At 44.9% G+C, this 25,405-nt stretch overlaps 1 protein-coding gene across 1 annotated transcript; it reads left to right on the forward strand.

Annotated features, from left to right (window-relative positions):
- Nucleotides 1-12,438: 12,438 nt before the first annotated feature.
- On the forward strand, nt 12,439-14,742 carry LOC112897093. Its single transcript, XM_025965292.1, has 2 exons — nt 12,439-12,804; nt 14,006-14,742. The coding sequence occupies exons 1-2, from the start codon at nt 12,584-12,586 to the stop codon at nt 14,472-14,474; spliced, it is 690 nt and encodes a 229-aa protein (XP_025821077.1). The 5' UTR covers nt 12,439-12,583; the 3' UTR covers nt 14,475-14,742.
- Nucleotides 14,743-25,405: the final 10,663 nt, after the last annotated feature.

The following is a 25,405-nucleotide window of genomic DNA, read 5'->3' on the forward strand; positions in this document are numbered from 1 at the left end:
AGCGAGACGCGTGTGTTGACTTTCAGTATTTCGGAGATGCTTATATGGTTAGAGTTGCGTACATGTATTTTTGGAGTGTGCTGTATATAAACATCTGCGTCTTTACTGTATTTTGAAAAAAAAGCGAGCACGAATTCCACGCAGCAGACCATCTCGGTGCTGATGAGTGGAACATCGTTGTGTGTCTTATCCCACTGTATTAAGCACTTAGCCTTGTACAGTTGTACGGTTCTTGCATATAAAAAAGAAGCATGCATTTTCCATTTTCTTTTTGAAGGGGAGTGTGCATGTTCCTATTGGCTGCAGCCTTTTAGACTTGCAGTTACAGCGCTGGGAGCCGGAGAGCTCGCGTGGGGCGCCACGCGTCGCGGGATGTCCGGAGGGAGCTCCAAACGCCAGCATCTTTTAAGAAACCCAATAAATCTTCAATTTCCTGAAGTGTATAAGTTTTATTTAATTGAGAAAAATGGATGACGAGCATTTGATGTTGATCAGTGGCAATCCGGTTTTTCATGTAGTAAGTTCGAAAGGTAAGCTTTGTTAACTTTTCAGCAGTTTTAGTTTTATATTACCGTTCTTTTTTCCTGGCAAACCAGAGTTTCGTTCGCTACTAAATCAAATCAAATAAACATCGTATAGTATATTAGTAGATATGAAAGTTTCAGATGAGATCCCCAACTGAATTTCTTCTTTGGAAAAAAAAAGTAGCATCTAAACATACAGCAGCACCACATAAATTTATTCACCAAATTTGAAATATATATACTTCAATGATGTCCAGCGAAAGCACGGTCCAGTGCTCGTTCATATTCTTGCACACATCACTAAGCCATACACACACTACCATACATGAAATCCATTTTCAGCGTCGACGGCAACAGATCCATGGCTGCAGAACCTGCAGCCAAAACTTGTCGACATGCCAGTACACCCAGCCCCTCCCGTTACCCCACAGCAGCATGGTCGCAGCCACAATGGCCAAACCCGAAACGACCCCTACCTCAACTGACAAAAATTCCCAGTTCAGTTCTTTTGAAGAGCCTGGTGTAGCAGCAGCTGACGGTGCATGGTTCGTCTCACACAGCCGTGCCAGCGGCTTCCCACACAGCCTGTCGTTCCCCAGAAATGAGGTGATTGGGAACGTCAAGAACTGGCTGGACTGCGGTATCATCCCTGACAGGTGGTTGTAGGAGAGGTTGAGCACCTCGAGGAATGACATTGCCGCCATTGCGGGTGGGATCTCCCCGGAGAGCTGGTTGTAGGAGAGGTCAAGTGACTCCAGCTGCAGCATGTACGCGATCCTTGGAGGGATCTCGCCGGTGAAGGAGTTCCTGGACAGGTTGAGCTGCTTGAGAAACTTCAGGTCGCCGATCGCGTTGGGGATGACACCCATGAAATTGTTGTTGGAGAGATCGATGTACATGAAGACTGAAAGTATCTGTACCAGTGTTGTTTCTTGCCCTTTGAGGGAGACCGTGACCGATTCTCTGTAGTATGGACGGTAACTTGGAGATGATGCTGATGATGTTGCAATAATTTCAACATACATGTTGGGAGCTCCTGGAGAAATCACCATCATAGCCTTGAACTGCTTGAGGAACCGTGTAGGTATGCTACCGTTAAAATAATTTGAAGAAAGGTCCAGAACCTGCAGCTCTGGGAAGAAAGGATGCGTCTGTTTGTTCATCTCGTAATCAATAGGACCATGAAACCCGTTTGACTTCAGAACAAGCACTTTCAATAAAGGCAGAACTCCTAGCCACTCTGGATACGTATCCACTATCAGGTTGTTCCCGAGGTCCAGGACTTGTAGCATTTGACAGTTGATCATAGACACCGGCAATTTTCCTTCCAACTTGTTGCCATTGAGATCTATTATTTGAAGGGCACATTCATTGATGATGTCTTGAGGCAAGGGTCCATGGAAATTGTTACCTCTTAGATTCAGTATCTCAAGACGCTCGTTGTGTTTCAACAAACAGGGTGGTATTAATCCGCTGAAGCTGTTAAAAGAAAGATCTAGAACTTCAATATTAGTTGCACTGCAGATCAAATGGGAAACTTCTCCAATAAGGCTGTTGTTTGCCAATGACAGGGATGTAGCAGAGCTAATGCGTGACCAAAACTCAGGCATGATAGAAGAATTGAAATGGTTATTGGAGTAGTCCACTCGGTAAGTTCCCCATGGGGGTAGTGGGAGAGCCCCCTCAATCTTGTTGGAATGGAGATCAAAATCACGAATTGATGTATTCGATAGATTTGCATTAACGCTGGTAAATGAATTATGAGAGAGGTTAAGAGCAAAAGATCCAATTCCCCATATCCAATCAGGTATGTGCCCACCAATATTGTTGCTTGAGAGGTCTAAATCATGAATGATTCTCTGGTGCATCAAGAATTTAGGTACATATGATAGGTTACATGATGCCAACCCCAAATAGGACCGAATAATTGGATATTCTGCGTAGGAGTGATTACCATCTTCAACTACAACAGACAACTTATTATAAGATAATGATAGATAGTAGAGCGTCTTGTAATTTTTTATAAAGCTTAGGTCCACAGTTCCAGTGAGATTATTTGATGAAAGATCGAGCCATTCTAGTCCTACAAATTTTGGCAACAGTTTTGGGAGAGGTCCTTCTAGTTTGTTAAAACTAACATCAATCACTATCAAACTAGAAGATATATTGGGATACAATAGAAAATTTCCTGTGAAATTGTTTTGCGAGAGATCTAGATACTCCAAAGAAGGGTGAGAAAACAGAGATGCAGGTATCGCACCACTTATCGAGTTGTTATTAAGCAAAATTGCGGTTAGGTTGTGTAGAGAAAGGTAGCCATCTGAAGGTAATGAACCAGTTAGGTTGTTACCTGACAACTCAACCCACGAAATCATTGGCCACTGAGAAAAGGACGGGATGGGACCATAGAGCAGGCAATTAGATAGGTCCAATACAGTTAGATTTCGGAGGCTGCCGATAGACTCTGGTATTTTTCCTAAAAACTTGGTTCCACTAAGCCTCAAAACCTGCAAAGCGCTACCTTGTATGAACTCTGGCAACTCTCCACATAGATTCTGATTCCCCGATACATCCAGAGACGTTAAGCTTTTAATACGAAATATCCAAGATGGGAAGGTCCCTGTCAACCCACAACTGTAAAGATTAAGAACTGCCAGCGATGAGAAATCTGCAAAATGTTCTGGCATAGGAGTAGGGCCACTGATATTTGTGCCAGGAAGGAGCAGCATGGAAAGAAATGGGAGCTTAGTAAGAACAGTATCTAAACGGCCGCTAGTGATCGTGCACCAACACATGGTCAGCTCTTTGAGACCTGATGTTGTATTGGTAGAAGAGGCATGTGCCAAATCGGTGGGACTGGCCGAAATGTTTACCTCGTCAAGCTGTAGTTTCTGGAGATTGCCAAGGCTGTCAATCAAGGTATGGAGGCTCAAATTTTTAAGATCAAGACCAGAGAGGTCTAGAGCAACCAAATTAGAAAGTTGTCCGTTCTCGACGGGCAAAGCACCAGACAAACCAGAATACGAGAGGTCAAGGTACTTGAGTTCTGTGAGCTGCTCAAATCCGCGGTTTGGCCATGGATTTGCATCAAAGTTGTTGGAAGCAAGGCTAAGGGAGCGAAGGGAGGTAAGTTCAAAGATGTCTGATGAGCTGAGATTACCCGAGATGCAGAGATGGGACAGGTCGAGAGCAGTGACATGGCCCGACGTGCCGTCGCATGTTACACCATCCCAGGTGCAGCAGCTGGTATCTACCTTCCACGGCAAAAGAGTTCTTCCGTCGGATGAAAACCAGGGACAACTTGAGTCTGTATCTGGGAAGCGGAAGCTAGCTCTGAGGCGTAGCAGGGCAGCACTTTGATCTTGGTGGCATCCACCCCCGCTGGTAGCGAGGATGACGATGACCAGGAGAAGGTAGCTGGGAAAATGATGCAAGCAAACCATGGTTTGATGCTAGTGGTGACTTGAGCAGAGAAGGTGCTCGGTGCTTATATATATAATGTATTGTGAATGACAGTGCGAGGGCTAGGTTAGAAAGCAACCTTTAATAGGCTGTAGATGGATGACATAGGCGAGGACCAAGACTTCGAGTCGACGGTGAGGGAGCAAGTCTTCGAAAAAGTAAATAAATATATAGTTAGAAAGATGCTCTTTTTTTCTAACTATTCTTTTACTACGATATGAGTGTAATTTTCACCGCAATATATGATGGTTGTCATCATAGTATAGTAGGAAATTAGAAATGAAGTTTGGTACAAGTATGATCTAGTACTATGGCCAACAAGATAGTAAGCATGAGTGGAGAAATCGCGTAACGAAACGCTGACATATCAATGACAGAGAGGTCTCGCATGCTACAATAATTCTCCAGAGACTTGTCTCTACTCTATTCCACACGGAACACTGATGACATGCATTTCCATCTCTACTAGCATTTCCATCTCTACTTGCTCAGCAGCGGTCAACTTTTTGTATGAATTCAACTTTTCCAGGACTATTCCACACGGAACACTGATGACACAAACACTAATGACACCAATCTTCGCAAATGGAAAAGGAACACTTAGTTGTATGAATTCAATTTTTCCAGGACTATATTCATACATGGATATGCTGTCACACTACTGGCTGCAGGCTCTGCATTTTTTGGCATGCCCTACATGATGATTTGTCGCGGATACACACTGCTACAGAATAGCTCAATAATCCTGGTTGGGAACCCACGATGGTTCCGGTTTCCCAACCGGAACCGCCTTCCAAGACTAAAGGTCCCGACCTTTAGTCCTGGTTATAGCAACCGGGACTTGAAAAACCTTTTATCCTGGTGAGTGGCAAAAATAGGGATGAAACGCTGAAAAAAATAAAAAAAAGCTTCACGCCCCGCCGGCTGCGCACTGCGAGCGCGAGCGCCGCCGCCTCTTGCTAGGGGCCTGACCCGCTGCGCCGTGCGCTGCAGGCGCAGCTCGCCGCGGCCCTGCGCTCCTAGCGCCGCTCAACACGGCTCGCCCGTGCCCCGCGCCGCCGCCAGACGTGGCCCGTGCCGCCGCAGGCGCCGGTGTACCCACCGCCAATTTTTTGGCAAACAGCCTCATATTCCGGCTTACAACCTCATCACTGCGCCACCTTCATGGCCGTTTGCATGCTGGGGCCTGGACATGATAAGACCCTTAACAACTGCGTCAGGAGGTTTCACACACGTGTTGGTGGCCATCGACAAGTTTATCAAGTGGATCGAGTATAAGCCAATAGCAACGCTCACTGCAGATCGAGTGGTTACTTTTATATGCGACATCTTACATCGCTTTAGCTTCCCCAACACCATCATCACAGATTTGGGCCCTCAACTACACCAGGATGCCTCCTGCAGTAGATTCAATTTCCACTCGCATCAGATCTGGGATTTGTGTGAACGCAGCTCCATTGAAGTCAAATATGTTTCGGTGGATCTTCCGCGGGCCAATGGCCAGGTTGAGCGCGCCAACGGCTTGATTCTTGATGGATTGAAGAAAAGACTCTATGATGAGAACAGCAAAAAGGGCGGCAAGTGGATCAACGAGATCTCATCAGTAGTCTGGGAGCTTCGCACACAACCAAGCAAAGTCACAGGACAATCACATTTCTTTCTCGTATACAGGTCTCAAGCTATATTACCAGCTGACGTGATGTGAAAGTCTCCACAACTGAAGATGTTTGACGAAGGCGAGGCTGACACTGCAAGGCATCTCGAGCTTGATTCAGCTGAGGAAATCTAATGCAATATATTGTTCCAGTCGGCCCGTTACTTACAAGGAGTTCCTCGTGGATGAAACCACGACAGGAACATCCAACGACGTTCTTTCACGACTGGTACTACACGCAAATTTCCTGAAGGGGCCTCGTTCCCTTATTTTCAGTAATATATTACTAATTTTCGACTTGTACACTATGTTATTGAAGGGGCTTCGCTCCCATAACAAGAAGTTTACTAGTTTACAGCTAGTTCTACACATGATTGATTACTTCGACTACTTGTCTTGACTACAATCCTAATCGGGACCGAATTTGACTAGATAGCTTTATCGACAGTTCAAGCACCAGCGGCTACTTGCTCAATGCTGGGGCTCGGGGCCTAGCGCCACCGTTCTGCTATGACTACTTTATGCTTATCATTAGGCTCCTTGCTCGGGGGCTTGATGGGATAAGGCACTCAGCGTGCCTTAGGGGCAGCTCTCATGCTTACATGCTGGATGCTCTAAAACTACTCGACAATACCCGATCCAAGAGGCTTTTTAAGATTTATCTTGGAGAGATGTTTGTTTACCATTATTTCAGGGATGTTATTCCGAAATAAGCGGTTTGTTCAAATTATTACTCGGAGGTTTTATTTAGTCATTGACTTAGGGCACAAAGATCGATTTGAGAGGTAATTTTGGGTGTTTGTTGGGGATGTTATTTGTTTCACCATTTTTTAGGGAATTCATCCCGAAAAAAGAGGTTTTCAAATTTACTATACCAATTTGCCCATGTTCACCATCAAATCTTTGCTGTCATTTATTGCATGCCACGATTCTTTGTATCCTTTATTCCAAAACCTTAGGGATTTGGATTCAAGGCTCGAGGGCTGCGGGACACGTGTTGTTATTAATTTATTTTTCAAATCTGCTGAAAGATAAGGACAGAAGACTCAAGATTAAATTAACCCTCAGTCTGATTCTACGAGTCAACCTAAGACTCGGGGGCTACTCCATATGGAGTGCGAGTTTAATCGCACGCCATATAAAGAAGACTTGATAACTACTCGGGGCCTGAGCACCTCAGAGCCTCGACACAGCCAAGGAAGTACTCGGAGGACACCTTCAAGATGAAGTTCAGAAGAACTCGAAGATGACTTCAGAAGTACTCGGACGCCTGCAGTACTCGGCTACGAAGAGCTCGGGGGCTTGTCAGACCTGGGCACACGGGACTGTCCACGTGGCACACTTCTCCTAGGATACGGGATGGGACATGGCCCACACCCTATATTTGTTGTAACTACTCGTAATGCAGTAGGATTACTCGTACAGTAGTGAAACTAGTCGGACACGGTAGGAAACTACCCGAGAAGTACTCGGGTAGGACTTCTGGACTTGTACTCAACTAGGATTTCCATGTAAACCTACGTGAGAAGACTATATAAGGGCAGACAGGGACCCCCCTAGGGAACAATCATCATCAAAGGCAATACAAACCACACAGGACGTAGGGTATTACGCTCTTAGCGGCCCGAACCTATCTAAAACCTTTGTGTTTCTTTGCACCTTAGAGTTCCTGATCTCGGCGACACCCTACCTACAAACTCACTACCTCGGGGTATCCCTTAGTGGGCGTGGTGGTAAAACACCGACAGCTGGCGCGCCAGGTAGGGGTGTTCATCGAGCATCCTCCGGAGAATTCGATGGCATCTTTCAACTTCACCAGCATTGTGCTCGACGATGGCATAACTTTCATCTTCGGCTCCTGGATCTGCGTCACCAACGGTTTGGGTGGCTTCAACAGCCACCTAGCTAACTCCAACGAGTCGGAGGCCTCTTCATCAACTCCAAATAGCGATCTCGATGACTTTATCGACAACCTCGACGATCTGCTGCTTCCCGATCTGGCACAGCAGGTCACCTTGGTGTGTGTGTGGACCTACATTTGTTTGTTGTTTGTTCTAGCTATATTTGCTGGCTAGGCTTTTGGTGGCCTCTGCTTCCTGTAGGTTCTTGGAAGCTTAGGCTGTTTTTCCATTAGATTTGGTTAGATCATGTGATAAAATTTTGTAGTAGTTGATTGTAGGAAGCTATGAAAATATTGTGGTTTATGTTCCTTTTTCGGTTTGGCAAAAGGATACTAATATTTTACTTATAGTGTCATTTGGTGAGGTTAGCAAGGATTTACTTGATGGTTGATGAGGCTGAAATATACATTTTGCTTCATGCTACAGTAGTATTATTATCTTGGGGGGAATAAAAGGTTGTGATGGAGAATTTCAATTTCCAGCATTAATTCTTTGTTGTCATACATTGTGGGTTCACTCAATTTCCAGCATTATTTCAGTTGCCTATTGTTTTCCTGAATACAAGAATCCTATACAGCTGTACTTCTAAAATTTGCAATGAGACAGATGGTCTAGCAGGCTACTTGTTCTTGTTCTATATATTCAACCTATTTTAGTTTAATCTAGAATGACTTTGCTATTATTTAGATACGTCCTACATTCTCTGCTTTCTAATTTATTTCAAAGGTGGTACCAAAATACTCAAGTAGTTACATTAGTTTTACTGTTTTTGATCCAAGGAATATTGAGCAAACTGATGGTTTATAAACTGCCCTGTTTATAAACTCCACAAAATATCCCACATTAGTTTCATTTTTCTGGTAGAAAGGAGCTTAATATTAGGAGTTAAGCATAGAAACCAGCTATTTCATGTTGGGTTCATGTGTGCTATAAGATCTTTTCTATGTCCCATGTATTTGTTTAGTCATTTTTTCTGACAGTTAATTTTCCTTGTTACAATGATCAAGGTTCAGGAGTTTTACAAAATTGTTCTAATATATGACTAGAGTCACTCCTATCTCAGCAAAAGTAACAATACTACAAAGATCTGGAAAGCAGTAGGATGTTGGCTGAAGGTCTGCAATTTTGGGTGCTTCTTAGGTTGTGAATTGTTGTCTTGTGTGCTTCGAATGGAACCATGAGGTAGCATTCTTCGGGTGTTGCTATTATGCATTTCAAAATAGAACAGGAGTGTTAAACGTAGAATGTGGATTGAATTTTGTTGTGGCCTGCATTCTGAACCTGATGTGAACGACATATATATTGTCCATCAGATACAGACAGCTAGGGGCTCACCTTTTCTTTGAACTATGAGTTGCATATTATGCATGTTCTCCCACGTCATAAATATTTGTTTCTTTCATGTTCTTACAGGGACTATTGGCTGGGAAGAAGGCGCCGGATTCAGCTACGTAGGACTTACAGGACCTGGATGTTGATGCACCGTAGAGGCACCTTAGAGCAGCAGTTCTCCTGTTTTGGCTACAATCATACAGTCATTGTTCTACTATGTTTTCTGAATGTTCTGGATGTTGATGCACCGTAGTCATTGTTCTGCTATGTTTTCTGAATGTTTATACAGTCAACTTGGATGTTGATTAATCATACATTACTATAGAGTCATTGCTCTGTTCATTGTTGTCTGGATGTGCATTACTTACAGTCAAGTACAGCTATGTTTTCTTTCCTCTCCGGCCGAACACTGCTCTGGAACAATCTGGTTTTGATCCCTGGGCGCCTGGCTTGAGTGACAAACGAGGATCCACTTGATCCTGGCCAGGGTAAAAAAAAAACCTGTGCTGCCCAACGAGTTGCCCCACGCCGGCTGGCTGGTGCGACTGTGCGAGAGGTCGAGATGACCAGGAAAGCACATGCAAGAAGAAAGCCGGAGGTAACCTCGACCAAACGACAAAACGATGTGTCACCGTCCAAACCTCCTAGCTCCTCAGAAGAAGAAGAAAAAAGAGAACAGCCGCCGTAGCTTACGGGTCAAGATCTCTTCTTAGTTAGAGTTAAAAAAAGGAGGAAGTGATTGTTTAAAAAAAACGTGGACCTTGTTATCAACTTCGCACTAAGTATAGCACTTCCCCACACATTTCCTCCTTTTCTTTTCTTGAAACGTTGATCCAAGCAACATTTTTCAGTAAATTATGTGCTCTCACACAATTTTCTCTTTCTTTTCTAGTGTTTTTTTTGTCATGCATTTCAAACGGATCATAGCCTTAACCAAGAGTAACATAGATAAAAGCGTGCCGAGAATTTCATATGTTCAACGTGCAATGTAGGTTCTGCATCAGTCTTATGTCACACGAAGGAACAATAAAGAACCCCTTGTCTCTCTATATTTTTTCCACTTCTAATATTTGTCAACTCTCGATATTCCTGAACATGAAAGGCCAAACTTATTTTTTTACATGAAATCGGAGTTTCTCATAGCATTTCATTAATGAAAAGAGTGGAGTTTATAGGTTGTCCATCAATCTTATATCACACGGAGGATCAAAAAATAAAACCTTGTTTCTCTGCAATTTTTTCCACTTCTATTTTTTTATATTACACAATATAACTTAGACACTCCAACGCACGCACACTCATCCCTATAAACATATACGCAAACCCTACCTCTATGAGCATATTTCAAAACTGATTTGGCAAATCCTCGAGATTGATGAAGTCACCGTATGCGTCTCACTGCTGAGGGGAACGTCACCTGCCACTGAAAGCTCGCTCCCACGGGGAGTCGAATCCAGAACCTGAGGTGCTACCGAGACTCTTGTAACCACTGGACTGCGGATCCTTTTGTATTTTTTTCACTTCTAATATGTGTGGTCGATATTTTGGAACTTCAACGGCTAAACCTATTTTTGGAACTAAAATTGGAGGAGGTTCCTGTAGTATTTCGTTATAAAAAATAGTGGGGTTTATCTAAATAAAGGGAAACAATGTGGAAGCAATTTATCTATGGTCAAACTTAATCAACCTCAGCTTCTTGAGATGCCTAGGTCATTATACGAGAAATACGAGAACTACCTCCACATTATAATGCTTTAAACTTCTACAAAATGGTATTATTCTAAACAAAAATGCTAAAATGAGAGGGTTCTCATGGTTCCTCATGGCAATCCACTCGTTTTCGGAAAACCAGGATACGTGTTGACTATGTTGTGTAAAAAGGAAAGAAGAAAGGGGATGAAAGATGCAAGAATTGAGGTTGAAAAAGATAAGAATGGAGAACAAACATATTATTCCGATTATCGAGTGGTGGTACTCTGGTGCCATTAGGGGATGAGAGTTGATCGCTACCGAGATTAGAGGAATGTTGGTATAGTTACTGGCTTAATGATAATGGTGGGCGAATGACAATTGACGATAACCGCTCTTCGCGGTGGTAGGTGATTGTAGAAAGGGCTGATTCTTGGGAGAGACTCGTTGGAGCGGTTAGCGTGAGTGTGGTTTGAAGGCTCGTAACACAGTGACGAGTTGCCATGTATTATTCAAGGGTTGTAATTGGTGGTAATAGTGTGTGAGATTCAGCCTGGCAGTAACTAACCGATAACTGAAGACCGAACCGAATTATCGGAAACTGAAAATTTTGTTCACCAGTTCGGTCCTAAGTTTGCAATAACCGAAATAATATCTGTCGGTTGGGTTCCAGGTCTCGGATACCTGAAATATCCAAAATGACCGATGTACACATTTAACCCAATAACACATTTAGCCCAGGCCTAGTTAAACTTGCTAACCCTAAGCATATAATAGCTGTTTTTACCCCTCTCCCCTCCCTTCCACCCGCCCCCACCCGCCGCCAGCACCCGACCATCCGAAGCGGCGCCTGCGCGCGAGCGCCTCCTCTCGCGATTTCACCCCGTCGGCGCACCTCCTTCCGAGCTGGCAGGGCCTCTCGCGCCTCCTGAGCAGCGACAGATCGGCGGCGTAGCCCCCGCCGGCCGCTGGTGCTCACGTGCCCCAACTCCACCTTTGAGGCGCGGCGGAGGCGGAGGAGCTCCGCCTCGGGGACGCACCCGAGCAGCTCCCCCTCAACGACGCAGCGGCGGAGGAGGAGCTCCGCCTTGGGACGCGCCCGAGCAGCTCCGCTCAAGACGCGGCGGAGGTGGAGGTCTACTCCGCCGCCGGTCTACTCCGCTCCCAAGCCCGCCACCGATCTGCTGTACTCACCAAGCCCGCCGCCGATCTGCTTAATAGATCTTGCTTGGTTCTTGTTATTTCAACTCCATTCATATTGATTTGTGTCCAAAACTGCTACGGGATTGTGTGATTTTTCTGAATCAATTAGTACCTCGATTAGTTCAGTCGGGACCGAAACCAAACTAAGTGACACCGAATTCGCTCTGTTTTCATATTTTTCAGTAACCGATCGGTTCTCGATTTTGGATAACCGAATTTCATGAGAAACCGAAGAACTGATCGGTTCAGTTCGGTCTAACCGAATGCCCAGGCTGAGTAGAGGTTATGATCAATAAGGATCTCAGAGCTTGTGGCTATTGGAATGAGCAAATTACGAAGACAATGATGAATAAGAGAAGCTCGTAAAAGAATATGGGGATAAATATTGATGGGCTGAGTATCTCACTATCTATAGGTAAAAGTATAGATCTAGGAAGTTGTATATTTGTACTCTATGTTAAATTTAATGGATAAAGTAGCTTGTTCTAGCCTTTTTGATCCCTATAAAATCAGATGTTTTCTACGAAATTTCCAGCACGAGTGGCACGAAGTAAACCTAACCTAAGATTTGCTTGGTGGCACGCAAGAAAAGGCGATAAGAAGCGATAAGCCTCGTCAGTTAGGCATCGCCATCACGAAATAGTAGTTGCTTCCCAAAACTTAAACTAGAAAGAAAAAGCCACGGAAACAAATCCGCTCGCCGCGAGGGCCTCGTCCGGTCGTCCCGTCCCCTCGCACCCCCGAGGCTGCGTGCGCGTGGCGACTCGGCTTCCCGCCCCGCGCCTCGCGATCGGGGCCGTCGGTCCCGGGTCGGACGGATGCCGGTGGACGTCGAGGCGGCGATGGCCCCGCCCCCGCCGGCGTCGGCGTGCAGCTCGTCGTCGATAGGGAGGGACAGCGACGAGTGCCCGCCGCCGGGGAAGGAGGGGGAGGGGGAGGGGGAGGGGGAGGTGCAGAGCGCGTTCACGGGAGTAGGAGCAGGAGGAGGAGGGGGCGGCCTCGCGGGGTTGGAGGCATTGGAGGAGGCACTCCCCATTCGGTGAGTTCTCGCCAGTTTATTTGATCCGTTTATTGCTTTTGAGGGGGTTTTCATTTTCTGATCTGAGATGCGGGGGAAAACTTGATGCTAATTTGTTTGTTTTGGTGGATTAGTTGCTGCGGATTTATTCAAAAAAATAATTGGGGGATTAGCTTATTGGAGTTTTTAGGTGCTATTACTGTGCGGATTGTGACTGACACACTGCTATGTTGGAATTCAACGAGTATTTTGGAGATATTAGCATTGCTAATTCAGAGATGATTTGAGATCAAAGTGATCTTGGGTGTGTGGTGGTAGAATTACTAATTGTCTTTGGGTGCTTTGGATAATGGACTACATTTTGCTGTTGTCTAGCGAGGTTGCAGGTAATTCTGGATAATTCTGGCGTGTCGAATTTATGTGGCAAGGAATGGTCCACTGTCTTCTTTGACCGGTGATTGAAGAAGACTCGTTACATTTTACATTTGCGACATGAGAAGCATTTGCATATCATAATAAATAATAATGCAACCATCTCAACAAGTTTAATGAAGGATCAAACATTTTGAAAGCTAGATGCAGGATATGGAAATGAATTAGTCTACTGGAATATCTAGCGTGGGAAATGCGTTTGGTAACTCATGGCACATTTTAGTTGAATTATTAAGTAACTGAAAAGGACCTGCCTCACATGGTACCAACCAACCTTAAGCAACAACTTTCAATTGAGAAGGACTGCAGTGGTTTGAGTGTCTCCGAACCACAGAATATCAATTATTGGCTTATGAAGCACTCCAGAACTCCACAGTATCATCCATACACTTTAGTATAAGTACAAACTCTTCTTAATAGTAGCATGAACGCAAAGATGGGCTACTTAATGTTTTGTATCCCATAGCATATCCATTGTCTTACCAGCTCTAGAGTTAGCATACCGCAATCGTTGCTCTCCTTAAAACTGAGATTCCCTGTTATCTCTATGACTACAGCATATTTTAAATGTGAATTAGCATCCCTTATTCTCACTGTAGTGTGATGTGTTTCCTGATAAAATTAAGCAAGTAGCGTTGTGATGTTATTACTTTTGTGTGGAACATTGCGATGACCCTTCTCAATTCAATCATCGTGTGGTTAACTTTTGCTGCAGATATGGATGCTCGTTACATCCATGGTGGCTTCGATATATTGCCTTTTTGACGTAGAAAATCTTTTCCTTGGGCAGGCGCAGCATATCCAAATTCTACAATGGTAAATCCAAATCCTTTGCGTGCCTCAAAGAAGCTATAACATCTTCTGGTTCTGCAAAGGACATTACTAAGGCAGATAATGCGTACTCCAGAAAACGGAAGAATCTCCTTGCCTACAGCATCGTGTATGGAAATTCACACGAAACATCAGCTGCTCAGGAGACTGCGTCTCCTAAGAGGCTTGCTAGTTTGAGCAGAAACTCTTTGGCGACCTTGGCTAGTAGCAGTTCGGGGAGCAGCAGCAGTATCAGCATTGAAGAGAATGAGCTGCCTGAGCAGCTCCATTCACCGCTCTCACGTGATAATTTTATATCCACACCACGATCAGAATCTCACACGCCTAATGCATCATCTGCGCCTATGAGGTCGCTGTCAATGATGGATTTGCATCGTCTTCATAGATCAAGTTCCTCAGTTCGTCTCAAAGATACGAGTGAAGATTAGATGAAAAGAAAAATAGAGGATTTTCCAATTTTTTGTTTTTTTTTTGTTTTTGCTTGAGGTTTCCAGTACCATCTTTCTCTAATATATATAAGGTTGGCATGAAGGTGTCTGGATAAATAAGCGAGCACTTCAAGTTTGGCGAGGAGGTATATGTGAGTTTGTAAAATACTCGGTTACTCTGTTGTAAGTTAGCATAATAGTAAACTGGCCTCAACTCATGTAACCATCTTTAGCTGTAAATTAACAAGATCTTATATGTTTTGTTCTTCTTCGTCATGCATAAATCAAACTATTGGCTAACCAAAGTGTTTAAGCAGAGTCTTGAATATCAAAAGCTGGGATCCATCGATCAGATATGGATAAAACCACACGGAATAGTTTCAGAGACAGCGATTCAAAGTTTCAAAAAAAAACAAGAGATAGGGATTCAAACATAACAAATATAACAAAGCAAGGAGACATGTATAAACGCATAACATCTTCATCCAGGGCAACATCTGGTTTAGTTCAGCGGATTAACTATATTACATTATTATTCAAAGCTGGTTTATGTCAAGAGGAAGCTCATGAGCCCTCTTCTCTCCCACACTCCTACTCTCCAGGTTAGCATCACTGCATCGCTGCACTCCAGGGATGAATCACTTGCGGCCATTGTTCACGTCAAAAGGGGTCCTGTGATCCCACAGATCATCCAGGATATCACTGTTGCCGGCAGCCCCGATGTCCCCCCAGGTCCCCTTGCCACCTTCCCCGCCGGCCAGCGAGGTCCCTGCAGCACCGGTGGTGGCGCCACCCTGCTGGCCGTCTAGCTCTAATCCGGCCTCGTTCGTGGGAGGGTCGTTGAGGCCCAGGAGCTCTTCCAGCGAGAACATGGTGTTCTTCTCATACTGATCAGCAGGAAACAGTGCCGCGAAGCCAGCGTCCCCGTCCACCGCCGCGCCATGGCCGAGACCCTGGAACCCCATGAGCGATCCATCTCCATTGAGGTCCTCGTCCAGTGCTCCTGGTGCAAGCTGATCATTACCATTTGGCGCCGCGACGATGAGATCCTGAAAAGGCGCGAACGATCCAGCGTTGCCGCTGATCGCTCCTCCTGCAATAATTGCTTGCTCATTCACAATAGAAGCCATGCCAAGGACCTGATCAGGCGCCAGGGGTGATCCTGAGCTGAAGTTGATGCTGTTGAGGGCTTCTTCCATGGCTGCCGCCTCTCCTGGTGCCACACCGTGGTCAACCTGCTGAGACTCCATGAATGATGCAGTGTTGTAGTTGATGTAGCCGTCACTGATGAGTGCTTCTATGTCTACTGCCCCGTTTGCTGCTGCCACACCGCGACCAATGTGCTGAGGCGCCATGAGTGATCTTGCGCAGTAGTTGTTGCTGTACAGCGCTGCTATCGCAGCCTCGTCGTTTGACGCAGCACCAACATGATGGGGAGCCAGTGGTGGATTGTACCCGGTGTTCATGGTCACCATGGCTGAGAGCTCGCCGTGGTCATCAGCACCAAGCAGGTTCAGGGACTGAAGAAGCGCACCGGCCGCGTCGCCGTTTGCTCCGGCGTGTGGAGTGGCCGCAGCTGAAGCTCCAAAGGTCGCCCCACGGCTACCGATGCCTGTGTAAAGATCACCGGCTGGTGGTTGCTGGAAGGAAAGCATGATGCTTCCATTCTCGCGGCTTCGCATCCCGTTGCCATACCACCACGGCACGAACATGCCCTGCTGCACTATAGGAGGCTGCAGGCCCTGGTGCACCAAGGGCAGTGCTAGGGCTGGAACGGGGTACACCGGAGGCACCGGTGCTAGCGCAGGCGCTGGGTTCCCAGGACGCGGTGCTGGGGCTGGGAATGGGACTGGGACTGGGCTTGGGTTCACTGGAGGCGGTGGTGCTGGTGCTGAGTACACAGGACGCAGTGCCAGAGCTGGTCCTGGGTACACCGGCGGCAGCGGCAATGCTGGTGGCGGGGCAGCGGCGTTGCTGGCGCCGGCGCAGGCGGCGACGTTGTTGCTGCGCCCGGCGGCATCCACAAACAGGCTGGGGTTGTACGGTGGCACGTTGAGAGAATGGAGAAGGGACTGCAACAACAGAGACATCTGCTGCTGCTGCCCAGGCTGCCGATCATCCATGGCTTGGGGTTCCTGGAGCTGGGACGCTTTACCCTTGTTCTTCTTGGCTCGCGTGCCTCGGCGTTCCTGCGGTGGTGGTGCAAGCTAGAAGAAAAAGAAATGTATAGATAATGTATTTTGCAAATGGGTTACCAAGAAATTTTCAGAAACTTGATGATGTATGAACTTTTACCGGTAACTAATGGTACTTACATAGTTATGTATGAAGTTTAAGATCAAATATGCATGAATTAATTGGATAAAATTAAGACCAAAGTATCAAACAAGAATTAATTAGATATTTTTCTAAAATGTGAAGAATCCTTTTTTTCTTGTGTCCTCATATACTCCCAACGATGTGGTTTTGAACCTAATAAGCAACATATCTAAAACACAAATAGAGATATATTAGTATAGTACTTTGGCTGCAAGGGTACCGAAAACTATTTTTTAAGTTGCTTGACAAAAGTTTGCTAGATGACAGAGGGGTCAACTGAAAACGCTAACATATCTATATCCTTTAGATAGTCTTGCATCACTTCATATATAACGACACAATAGAGATATAGTAGTATAGTACTTGGCTGCAAAGGTACCAAGAACTATTTTTTTAAGTAGTTTGACGAAAGTTTGCTAGATGACCGAGGGGTCAACTGAAAACGCTAACGTATCTATATCCTTGAGGGTAGTCTTGCATCACTTCATAATGGCACATACGCGTTTGCTACCCTGGAGATTAGTAACTCATACAGGCGGAGACCAACATGCATGAAGAAGCTACTGCCATACAAATAAATTTCCAAATTTTAGCAGTAACTTTCTTAACGTTAAACTCACTCCAGAACGTGTACTGTAAAATAGGAATTAAGAAGTACTGCGCTAGCACAATTGGCAAAGGAATTTGGAAGAAACTTTGGCACCTGTTGCTGGCTACTAGCCATGTTATCCCTCTCCTGCCCTTCTGTCACGTTCATCTGCTGCTGTGCCTTGCCTGGGCGGTCTCCTGCTTGATGAAGGGAGAGAGTTGAAGCAAACCATACATGCATGATAAGTTAACAATAATCTAAAACAAAAAAGATTTATTTTTACGGATCAGTTCAACCAGTGTACATGCATACAATCTAAAAACTGAACAAACTTCTGTGTTGCTACACACTGCATCCTGGATGTTAGAGAGATGGTTATACCAGACATAAAACAATTAGACCATTTCAGTTAGTTCTTTAATTTGTCCCCATGCAGTTAAAACGACGAACATGTACTTGGACCAAAATGTACTACGGTATTTCTGGTACACGACCAGCAGATCGATCAACCTGCGAGGCTGGCGCCGGAGGAGCCGCCGGGGTTGCTGCTGCTCTTCCTCTTCCGGCCTCCGCCGCGGGCCTTCACCACCTTGAACTGGACGCGTTCTTCTTCGTCCTCCCTCTCCTCGTCGTCAACGGTAGATCCGGCCGTAAGATCCTCGACGATGGCGGCCTGTTTCACCTTGGCCTCCAGGCAGAACTTGCGCCACGCGATGACCCTCCACAGGCGGCGCATGTCATCGACGTGGGGAGGTTCCCGGATCGCGTAGGTCGCCGGCGGTAGCCTCCGGAGCAGCCGGTCCGCCTCCTTGCCGGAGGCCTTGCGAGGCAGCGGCACGTCTGTACATGAATGGATCCACATCAAAATGATCAATCGATTCCGCTTGCAATGCTTGACGTGATCATGTGATGCAACTTGGTACATGTTTGCGTTTGGTGACTACGTATATTAGTGTGCTTACAGTAGAGGACCGGTATGCCAAGATTTGACTCCACAATTGCGCGGAAGTCGAAGCCGCAGGCCGCAGCGTCCACAGAGTTGGTGAGGACGACATCGAGCTTGTTTTTGGTGAGAACTTTGAGTGCAGAAATAGGGCATCCGCAGGTGGTCACTGTAAAGAGAGTTGTGGAAAGTGTTGTGAGAAAGCCAGTAAAGTTAGGGGGTTGTGTTGAATCGGATAAAAAAGTATTGGAGAAAATAGTGAGATCCTGTTTTATAAGAGAAGGGATCTTGCTAGCCCCACAGTTCATAACTGATTCAATAAATATACAATAGGGGTAGAAGTATTTTCTTTCAAAAACAGTAGTGAGACATTTAAAAATTGGCGCGAAGAAAGCGGGCGGGCGCGCGATTTGATTCAAATCTTGCCTAGACCGAGGATAGAAAAACGATATTTTGATAGATAGGTAAAACATATACGGCAATCTTTATATATGCCGAACATATGCAAGTGAACTGAAGATCCGAACATACCTTTGTAATTTAGGAGAGAAAGTATCATGGAAGACAATTTGAGAAATTTTGCATCACCGTCCACAACTAAGACTCTAATTTTATTGGGGAAGAAGGTGGACATCATCTCTCTCTCTCTCTCTCTCTCTCTCTCTCTCTCTCTCTCTCTCAAGGCACCACGGTTGCACTGCTTGATGTTTGTCAGTTGCTTTGCACTAAGGAGAAAATGAGTTTGGAGTATGTATTTATAGTGGGGGTGGGGGATTTGAGTTTGGGGGGGGGGGGGGGGGGGGGGTTGTTTGATGTGACAACCCAGGGTCGATCAAGACTAGCAATGTTTGCCCATAACCTATTTTGGTAGTTTCGTCTTTTCTGAAACCTTTTTCACTTGCTTTGGATTCTGAGAATGAATAATTTTCATGACTAGCAAAAAAGACCCTAATCAGTATACTTTCAGTGTGAAAAGAGCATCAGGTCTAGCAAATTAATAATCATCTCTTTCTCTCTCTCTCTCTGAGGATGTGATGATTGCACATATTACCTTATCTCCAGGGATTCCCGTATTACTACCTTAATACTCACCTTTAAAAAATATTTTATTCTATTAGTGAAATGAACGTCCATTGGCCAGCACTAGTTTGTAGTGGCAAAACCAAGTGTCCGCTTGAATTAATTCCAGTGCACTAGTTTGGCAGCAATGCTGGTTAAGTTTTGTGTTCGCCAAGCTTTCATTATTGGTATAAGATTGACCATTTAATCAAGGGAATCTAACATATAACCATGATGAACACTAATAATAAAAAATATCATTTAGGAGAACACAAAACACTGAAGTTCTTAATTGCAGGCTGGTTTATCTCGAAGTGGAAACTCGAGTAGGCCTAAAAAGATAACCTCAACAAGCACACAAAAGATCTCATTCATAAAAACTTTGCAAACAAATTACCCTTCCTATTTATATCTCGAGTAGACCTTGAAGTTTAGGAGAGAGAGAGCATCTTGGAGGATGATGCAAGAAATCTTGCATGGTCATCCACAACCAAGGCCCTATCCTTGTCAACGAATATGTTTAACATCTCCCGGTCCATTGAGGCACGACACTAGATTAGGCTATGTATTTATAGGCCAACATATTTCTTGTATGGCTACATGTCTATTGCATAAATCGCAATATCTTTTTATGACAATTGTGTTGTCTTATTGCTAATTCTTACATGTTTTATTATTCCATCCTTATAGAGTTTGTCCACAAGGTTATTAAGCGAGTTTGCATGTCACAAAAGGAAGTATCCACTAGAACTCCAATAATATATTTGTTTTTGGTCAATATCTCACAACTGTCACTTTCGCAAGTTTCAATTCACAGGCAGCCCCATACAATGTTCATTCAACCTTGTTTGTAGTGTTGCAAGCACAATCTTGAAAGTCATAACCCGTGTATGACCAAAAGTTTCATGGTAACCCCATAATATTCATTCAACTTTGTTTATAGTGTTGCAAGCAAAACCATAGAAGTCTTAATAGGTGTATGGTCAAAAGTTTCATGGGAAGCTCCATAATATTCATTCATCTTGCTTATAGTGTTGCAAGCATAACCATAGAAGTTGTAACCGGTGTGTGACCAAAAGTTTCATGGGAAGCCCACAATATATGTTCATTCATCCTTGCTTGTAGTGTTGCAAGCACAACCATATATAGAAGTTGCAACCGGTGTGTGACCAAAAGAACAACATCGCAACAATGTCAATGTAGTGATCAGTGACCAGGGGAATCTAACATATAATGATGAACACTATAATAAAAATATCATTTAGGTGAACACAAAACATTGAAGTGCTGAAAGACAATGTAACCATACATTATCGCAGGCTATTTTATCTTGAAGTGGAAACTCGAGTAGTGCTGTAAAGATAATCTAATGTGCATAGAAACGTTCTCTTTCATAAAAACATGGCAAACAAATACCCAAAATCATATGTACCTCTTCAATAATTATTTATTACCCTCCCTATATCTCTCCCATATTACTACCTTATTACTCATCTTAAAAATATTTCTATATTCCATCAGTGAAATGTTCGTCCATTGGCATGCACGAGTTTGTATGGGGCAAAACCAAGTGTCCGCTTGAATTAATTCCAGTGCATCAATCTCTGGTTTGGCTACCAATACGTGCCATCTCTCTCTCTCTCTCTCTCTCTCTCTCTCTCATTAGTACATGTTCATTCAACCTTGCTTATAGTGTTGCACGCACAACCATAGTAGTCGTAACTAGTGTGTGACCAAAAGTTTCATGAGAAGCCCCACAATGACCTTGCTTATAGTGTTGTAAGCGCAACCATACAAAAATTGTAACTGTTGCGTGACCAAAAGAATGACACCATCAAGTATGTAGTAACCAATGACTAAAGGTGTGATGCTAGCTCCTTGATTGATATATTCGGCAGCAATGATAGTCAAGTTTTGTATTCACCAAGCCTACATTATTGTGATAATATTAATTAATTTAGGGAATCTAAGATATAAGGATGATGAACACTATAATAAAAATATTATTTAAGAGGAAAAAAGACTGAAGTTCTCAGAGACAAGATAACCATATTGTCGGTGTGTGAACGCCAGTCACGAGGGTCCACACAGAACCCCTTTTCTTGAGTTCAAGGGGGGAAGGCCTAGGGGGGTGGGGGGGCGGGGGGAAGACATGGATAGCACGGGGTTTCTAGATAGGTTCAGGCCACGTGAATGTGTAACAACCTACATCCTACTTGATGGAGTATCGAATTCGTGCAAAAATACACGAGTAGAGGTGAAGTATATCTATACAGGGCGCTCAAAGCCATTCCCTAGCACGCTCTCATTTTCTTTGGGTTCCAACCCATGGCAAGACATTGATCCTCCCCTTTTAGACTTTGGGGGTAGGGGGGTGTCCCTGTAGCAGTGGCCGAATGAAAGTGGCGGTGTACCCCTCCATACCAGCCTTCGTCTGTCCAAGCATGTCAACGGCCATCCAAACAAGCCCGCCTCGGATTCCACGCTAGTTCCATCCTCGCTCGTGACATGTGCTTAAGTCCGGTACACCAAAGAGTTAGGGGAGTGTGCGGTACCACCCATTGTCCAATCTTACATGTTGTCCCCACATGTTAGTGATCAGGGATTAGGTGGGCATCAGTTCCCAAGGGACATGGCGGTCGTCCTTGGATGTGACAGTGATGTGTCTCTGCCCGTGCCACACTTGCTGGAGTGCCGAAGGGTCCTCCTCCATCACGATGTTCTACATGGCACAAAAACCACTGACACCATGGCAGGCGCATCAGTCCCTCACCACCGCAAGTAAGAACTGGGTTGTGTGTCATTGAAGCCGGAATTATTCTTTTTTCTAAAAAAATAACTGATTTGTGAGATAGAGAGCAGTGGCGTCACAACATCAAAGATGTCCTGTAGCCCGTAGGGCCTACATGGAACTAATCAACCGAGAAGGACAAAGTAGGCAGCATAAAAGAAACCACCCGCAGGCATAATTAAAGAAATTCAGTGGGCCTCGGATACAGCAAGAGGAGATGTGTCTGGACCATGCATATGGCATGGTGGTGTTCTGCGTGTGAAAAAAGTCAAATTTTCTCTCTAGTAAACAATCATTTTACTCCCTATCAAAAAATAATAATTTTACTCTCTCCCTCACCCTCCCTTCCTCTCTCTAATTCATCATCATTATACACATGACATCTCTAGTGAGTTGCATTTTGTTATTATTACTCCCCTTTATAAATACCTTTATATCCAGTTTGCGCAGAGTTTCTCCACCGAATTCCATGGGTTTATGTCTTAGGAGGAAGTACTCACTTGGAATCTTAGGTTCCATTGGCAAGATCTTCCACCTACTAACCTGCCTATTATTTTGGCAGCACTTCAACTCAAGTGCAGCCCTGTATGGTGTCACCAAACCTATTCCTCAGTGTCGTGAGCATGGCCCATAGAAAGAGTAACTGGTTTGTGAAACTTGAAGAACAACAGGGTCACGGTGTCAAAGATGAAGCCACCTCCGGCCGCTAGGCCTGCAAGGAAGTGGTCAACCAGGGAGAACAAAGCAGGCAGCAGAAAAATAACTGCCTCGCAGGCAGGAAAAAAGATAAGAAACTGCCTCGTCAGCCTTATACAGACCAAAACAAATTCCACGTCATATTTTGTCAGAAAAGGAGCCACTTCACAAGCAGCATCTCGACAGGACGAGGTCGAACCGCACGCATCTCTTCCGCTGGCAGGTGGAGCCAAGGGTCTGCACCATTGATGTGGCGTAGGAGGCCTGCAGACCAGCAGTCGGAAAACTGAAATCTGAATTTTTGTATTCTAATATATCTTGGAGCCGTGGATGCCCGTCAGGAGATGGACCGTTTGACTTTTGTAGCCTTTAGGACTTGGCCAGTTGTGAGCAAGTGATACAAATCAGTTACTGAGTTGGCATCTTGTCATTCCCAAATGCCCAAATCTAGCCTGCTTCCTCCTAGGCGCACAAAATGACAACCCTTCAGCAGTTTAGTGCAGTCCACTTGATAGAGTGCCTGCAAAAGATGAGGGCCGCCAAGGTGGATGATGACATCTGTCTACTAATCTTATTAAGCGTGTATCTCGTCTCATAGATCAAAGTGTAGATAGCACATTAATATTTAAGAATATACATCACTGATTTTTTTCCAAAAAAGAAGAGAAGCACAATATATCATTTCTGCATTTTTGTAATTTATGCATATAGAAGATCCCAAGGCAAATCTAACTGCGTGGATTCTCAGAGAGCGAGCACGTCACCGGCAAAGGCAAGGCCTCGCCTCGGCCGGTCAGCACACATGCGTGTGGTTGTTTAAGCCTGATGGTTGGGATTGCGATCAGAGTCAAAGATTGTTGTGTCCCGACGTTGTCTTAGGATGCCAGAGGTGTGCATTGCACAGCAAACAACGTTGTCTTAGGATGCCAAAGCTGCGCATTGCACAGCAAACAACAGTGGACGTCAGATGCATCCGGACCGTCGATCTGGCCTTGGAGTTTAGGATGGCACAACACCACAGTCTAGCAACAACACCCGAAAAGATGCAATTTTTCTATGCTATATCTTTTTTTATAAGGTTCTATATTATATCTTGCAGCTGTTGATGCGCATCATACATTTGACATTCATGCTGATCATCATGCACCTTGGGCTGCACTAGCATACAAATCAGTTACCAGTTGGCACATCGTCACAGCCAAATGTTGCTCCTGTATCTCCCGGAACCCCCAACCCCAAACCCACCCCCCCCCCCCCCCCCCAAACCCCTCGCCTAGCGCAGTCCACCAGATCCTGTCCCGACCGACGAAGATGGTGGCTGTTGCCGGAGGCCGCCAATGAGAGGGATGGAGACGGATGACCCATGTCGATGCTAGAGAATTAGTCATGTTGATTTAGAGAATTAACCATGTCAATGGATCAATTTTAATGATTTTCAGTTGTAAACTGTGGGGCTAGCAAAGTCGATTTTGTAAAAAAAAAATTAAAAACAAGCTCTCTTTTTCTCCAACCTTTTCTTTGTACTATCCCACATAACCCCCTTAATTTTTACGGTATTCTCTAGCACTCCTGGTTTCATACGGCACTTAACACACCTATCTTTGCAGTGGCCACCTGTACGTGGAACAACGGAAGCCCTACTTATATGCTCAAACTACTCACCATAGACAAGCTCAAAAATGTCGACGTCGTCCTGACCAATGTAATCACATCAAGCATTGCAAGCAGAACAGATTCGGTCATGATCCATGCATGCAGTCCTGCCGCTGGATCACAAAGTCTCCGGCGAGAAGGCGGACCAGCTGCTCCGGAGGCTACCGCCAGCGACCTACACAATCAGGAAACTTGTCCACGTCGATGACATGCGTGACCTGTGGAGGGCCATCGCATGGCACAAGTGCTACCTGGAGATCAAGATCGATGGACCATGACCGTACGTCCTGGCACAACATTTGATCTCCCCAGGTACAATACTTAACTTCATGTCCTAGAAGAAAATGTGAACAAGTAATAGTACAAGAAAAAAAGTATGCATCGCTTGACACTAGTGCTATCTCTTCTTTCTCTAGTGACTTGCCATTGTCTTATAATTTCTCTTCTTTATAAGTATCCCTATATCCTATTTGTGCAGAGAGTTTCTCAACCAGATTCCCTAAGTTTTATATGTCTATTACAAGGATTCCACGATAATAAAATCAATGTGCACAGAGCAAAAACAGTGTGCGATCACTGCATCATCACGGCCCCATCTGGCCAGCTTTCTGTCTCCCTAACAGAATACTCACCCCGTCAGCGGCAGACCTTGTCTGTGTGCCGACATGAGGACGGAGGCTGCTGCCGGAGGGCAGGGGTTATTGGGCCAGCGAGAGGGAAGGAGCGGACGGCCCATGTTGATGATGCATGCAATGCGATTTGACATGCAAATGTACTGGTCTTACTGACGCAGTTGCAGCGTTGGTAATTTTTTTTTTACTCACTCTGCTCCAAATTGTAGGTTATTTTGCCAAATCTAGATATATATAGATTTTACTATG

This window comes from Panicum hallii, chromosome 6 (assembly GCF_002211085.1).
Source record: "Panicum hallii strain FIL2 chromosome 6, PHallii_v3.1, whole genome shotgun sequence".
In the NCBI taxonomy this organism is placed as follows: domain Eukaryota; kingdom Viridiplantae; phylum Streptophyta; class Magnoliopsida; order Poales; family Poaceae; genus Panicum; species Panicum hallii.

What these genes read in the sequence shown, in the direction of transcription:
- LOC112897093 (XM_025965292.1), top strand. Translation starts at nt 12,584, where the DNA reads ATGCCGGTGGACGTCGAGGCGGCGATGGCCCCGCCCCCGCCGGCGTCG. An exon ending in GAGGAGGCACTCCCCATTCG is followed by an intron (nt 12,805 to 14,005) that starts GTGAGTTCTCGC and finishes TTCCTTGGGCAG; the next exon opens with GCGCAGCATATCCAAATTCT.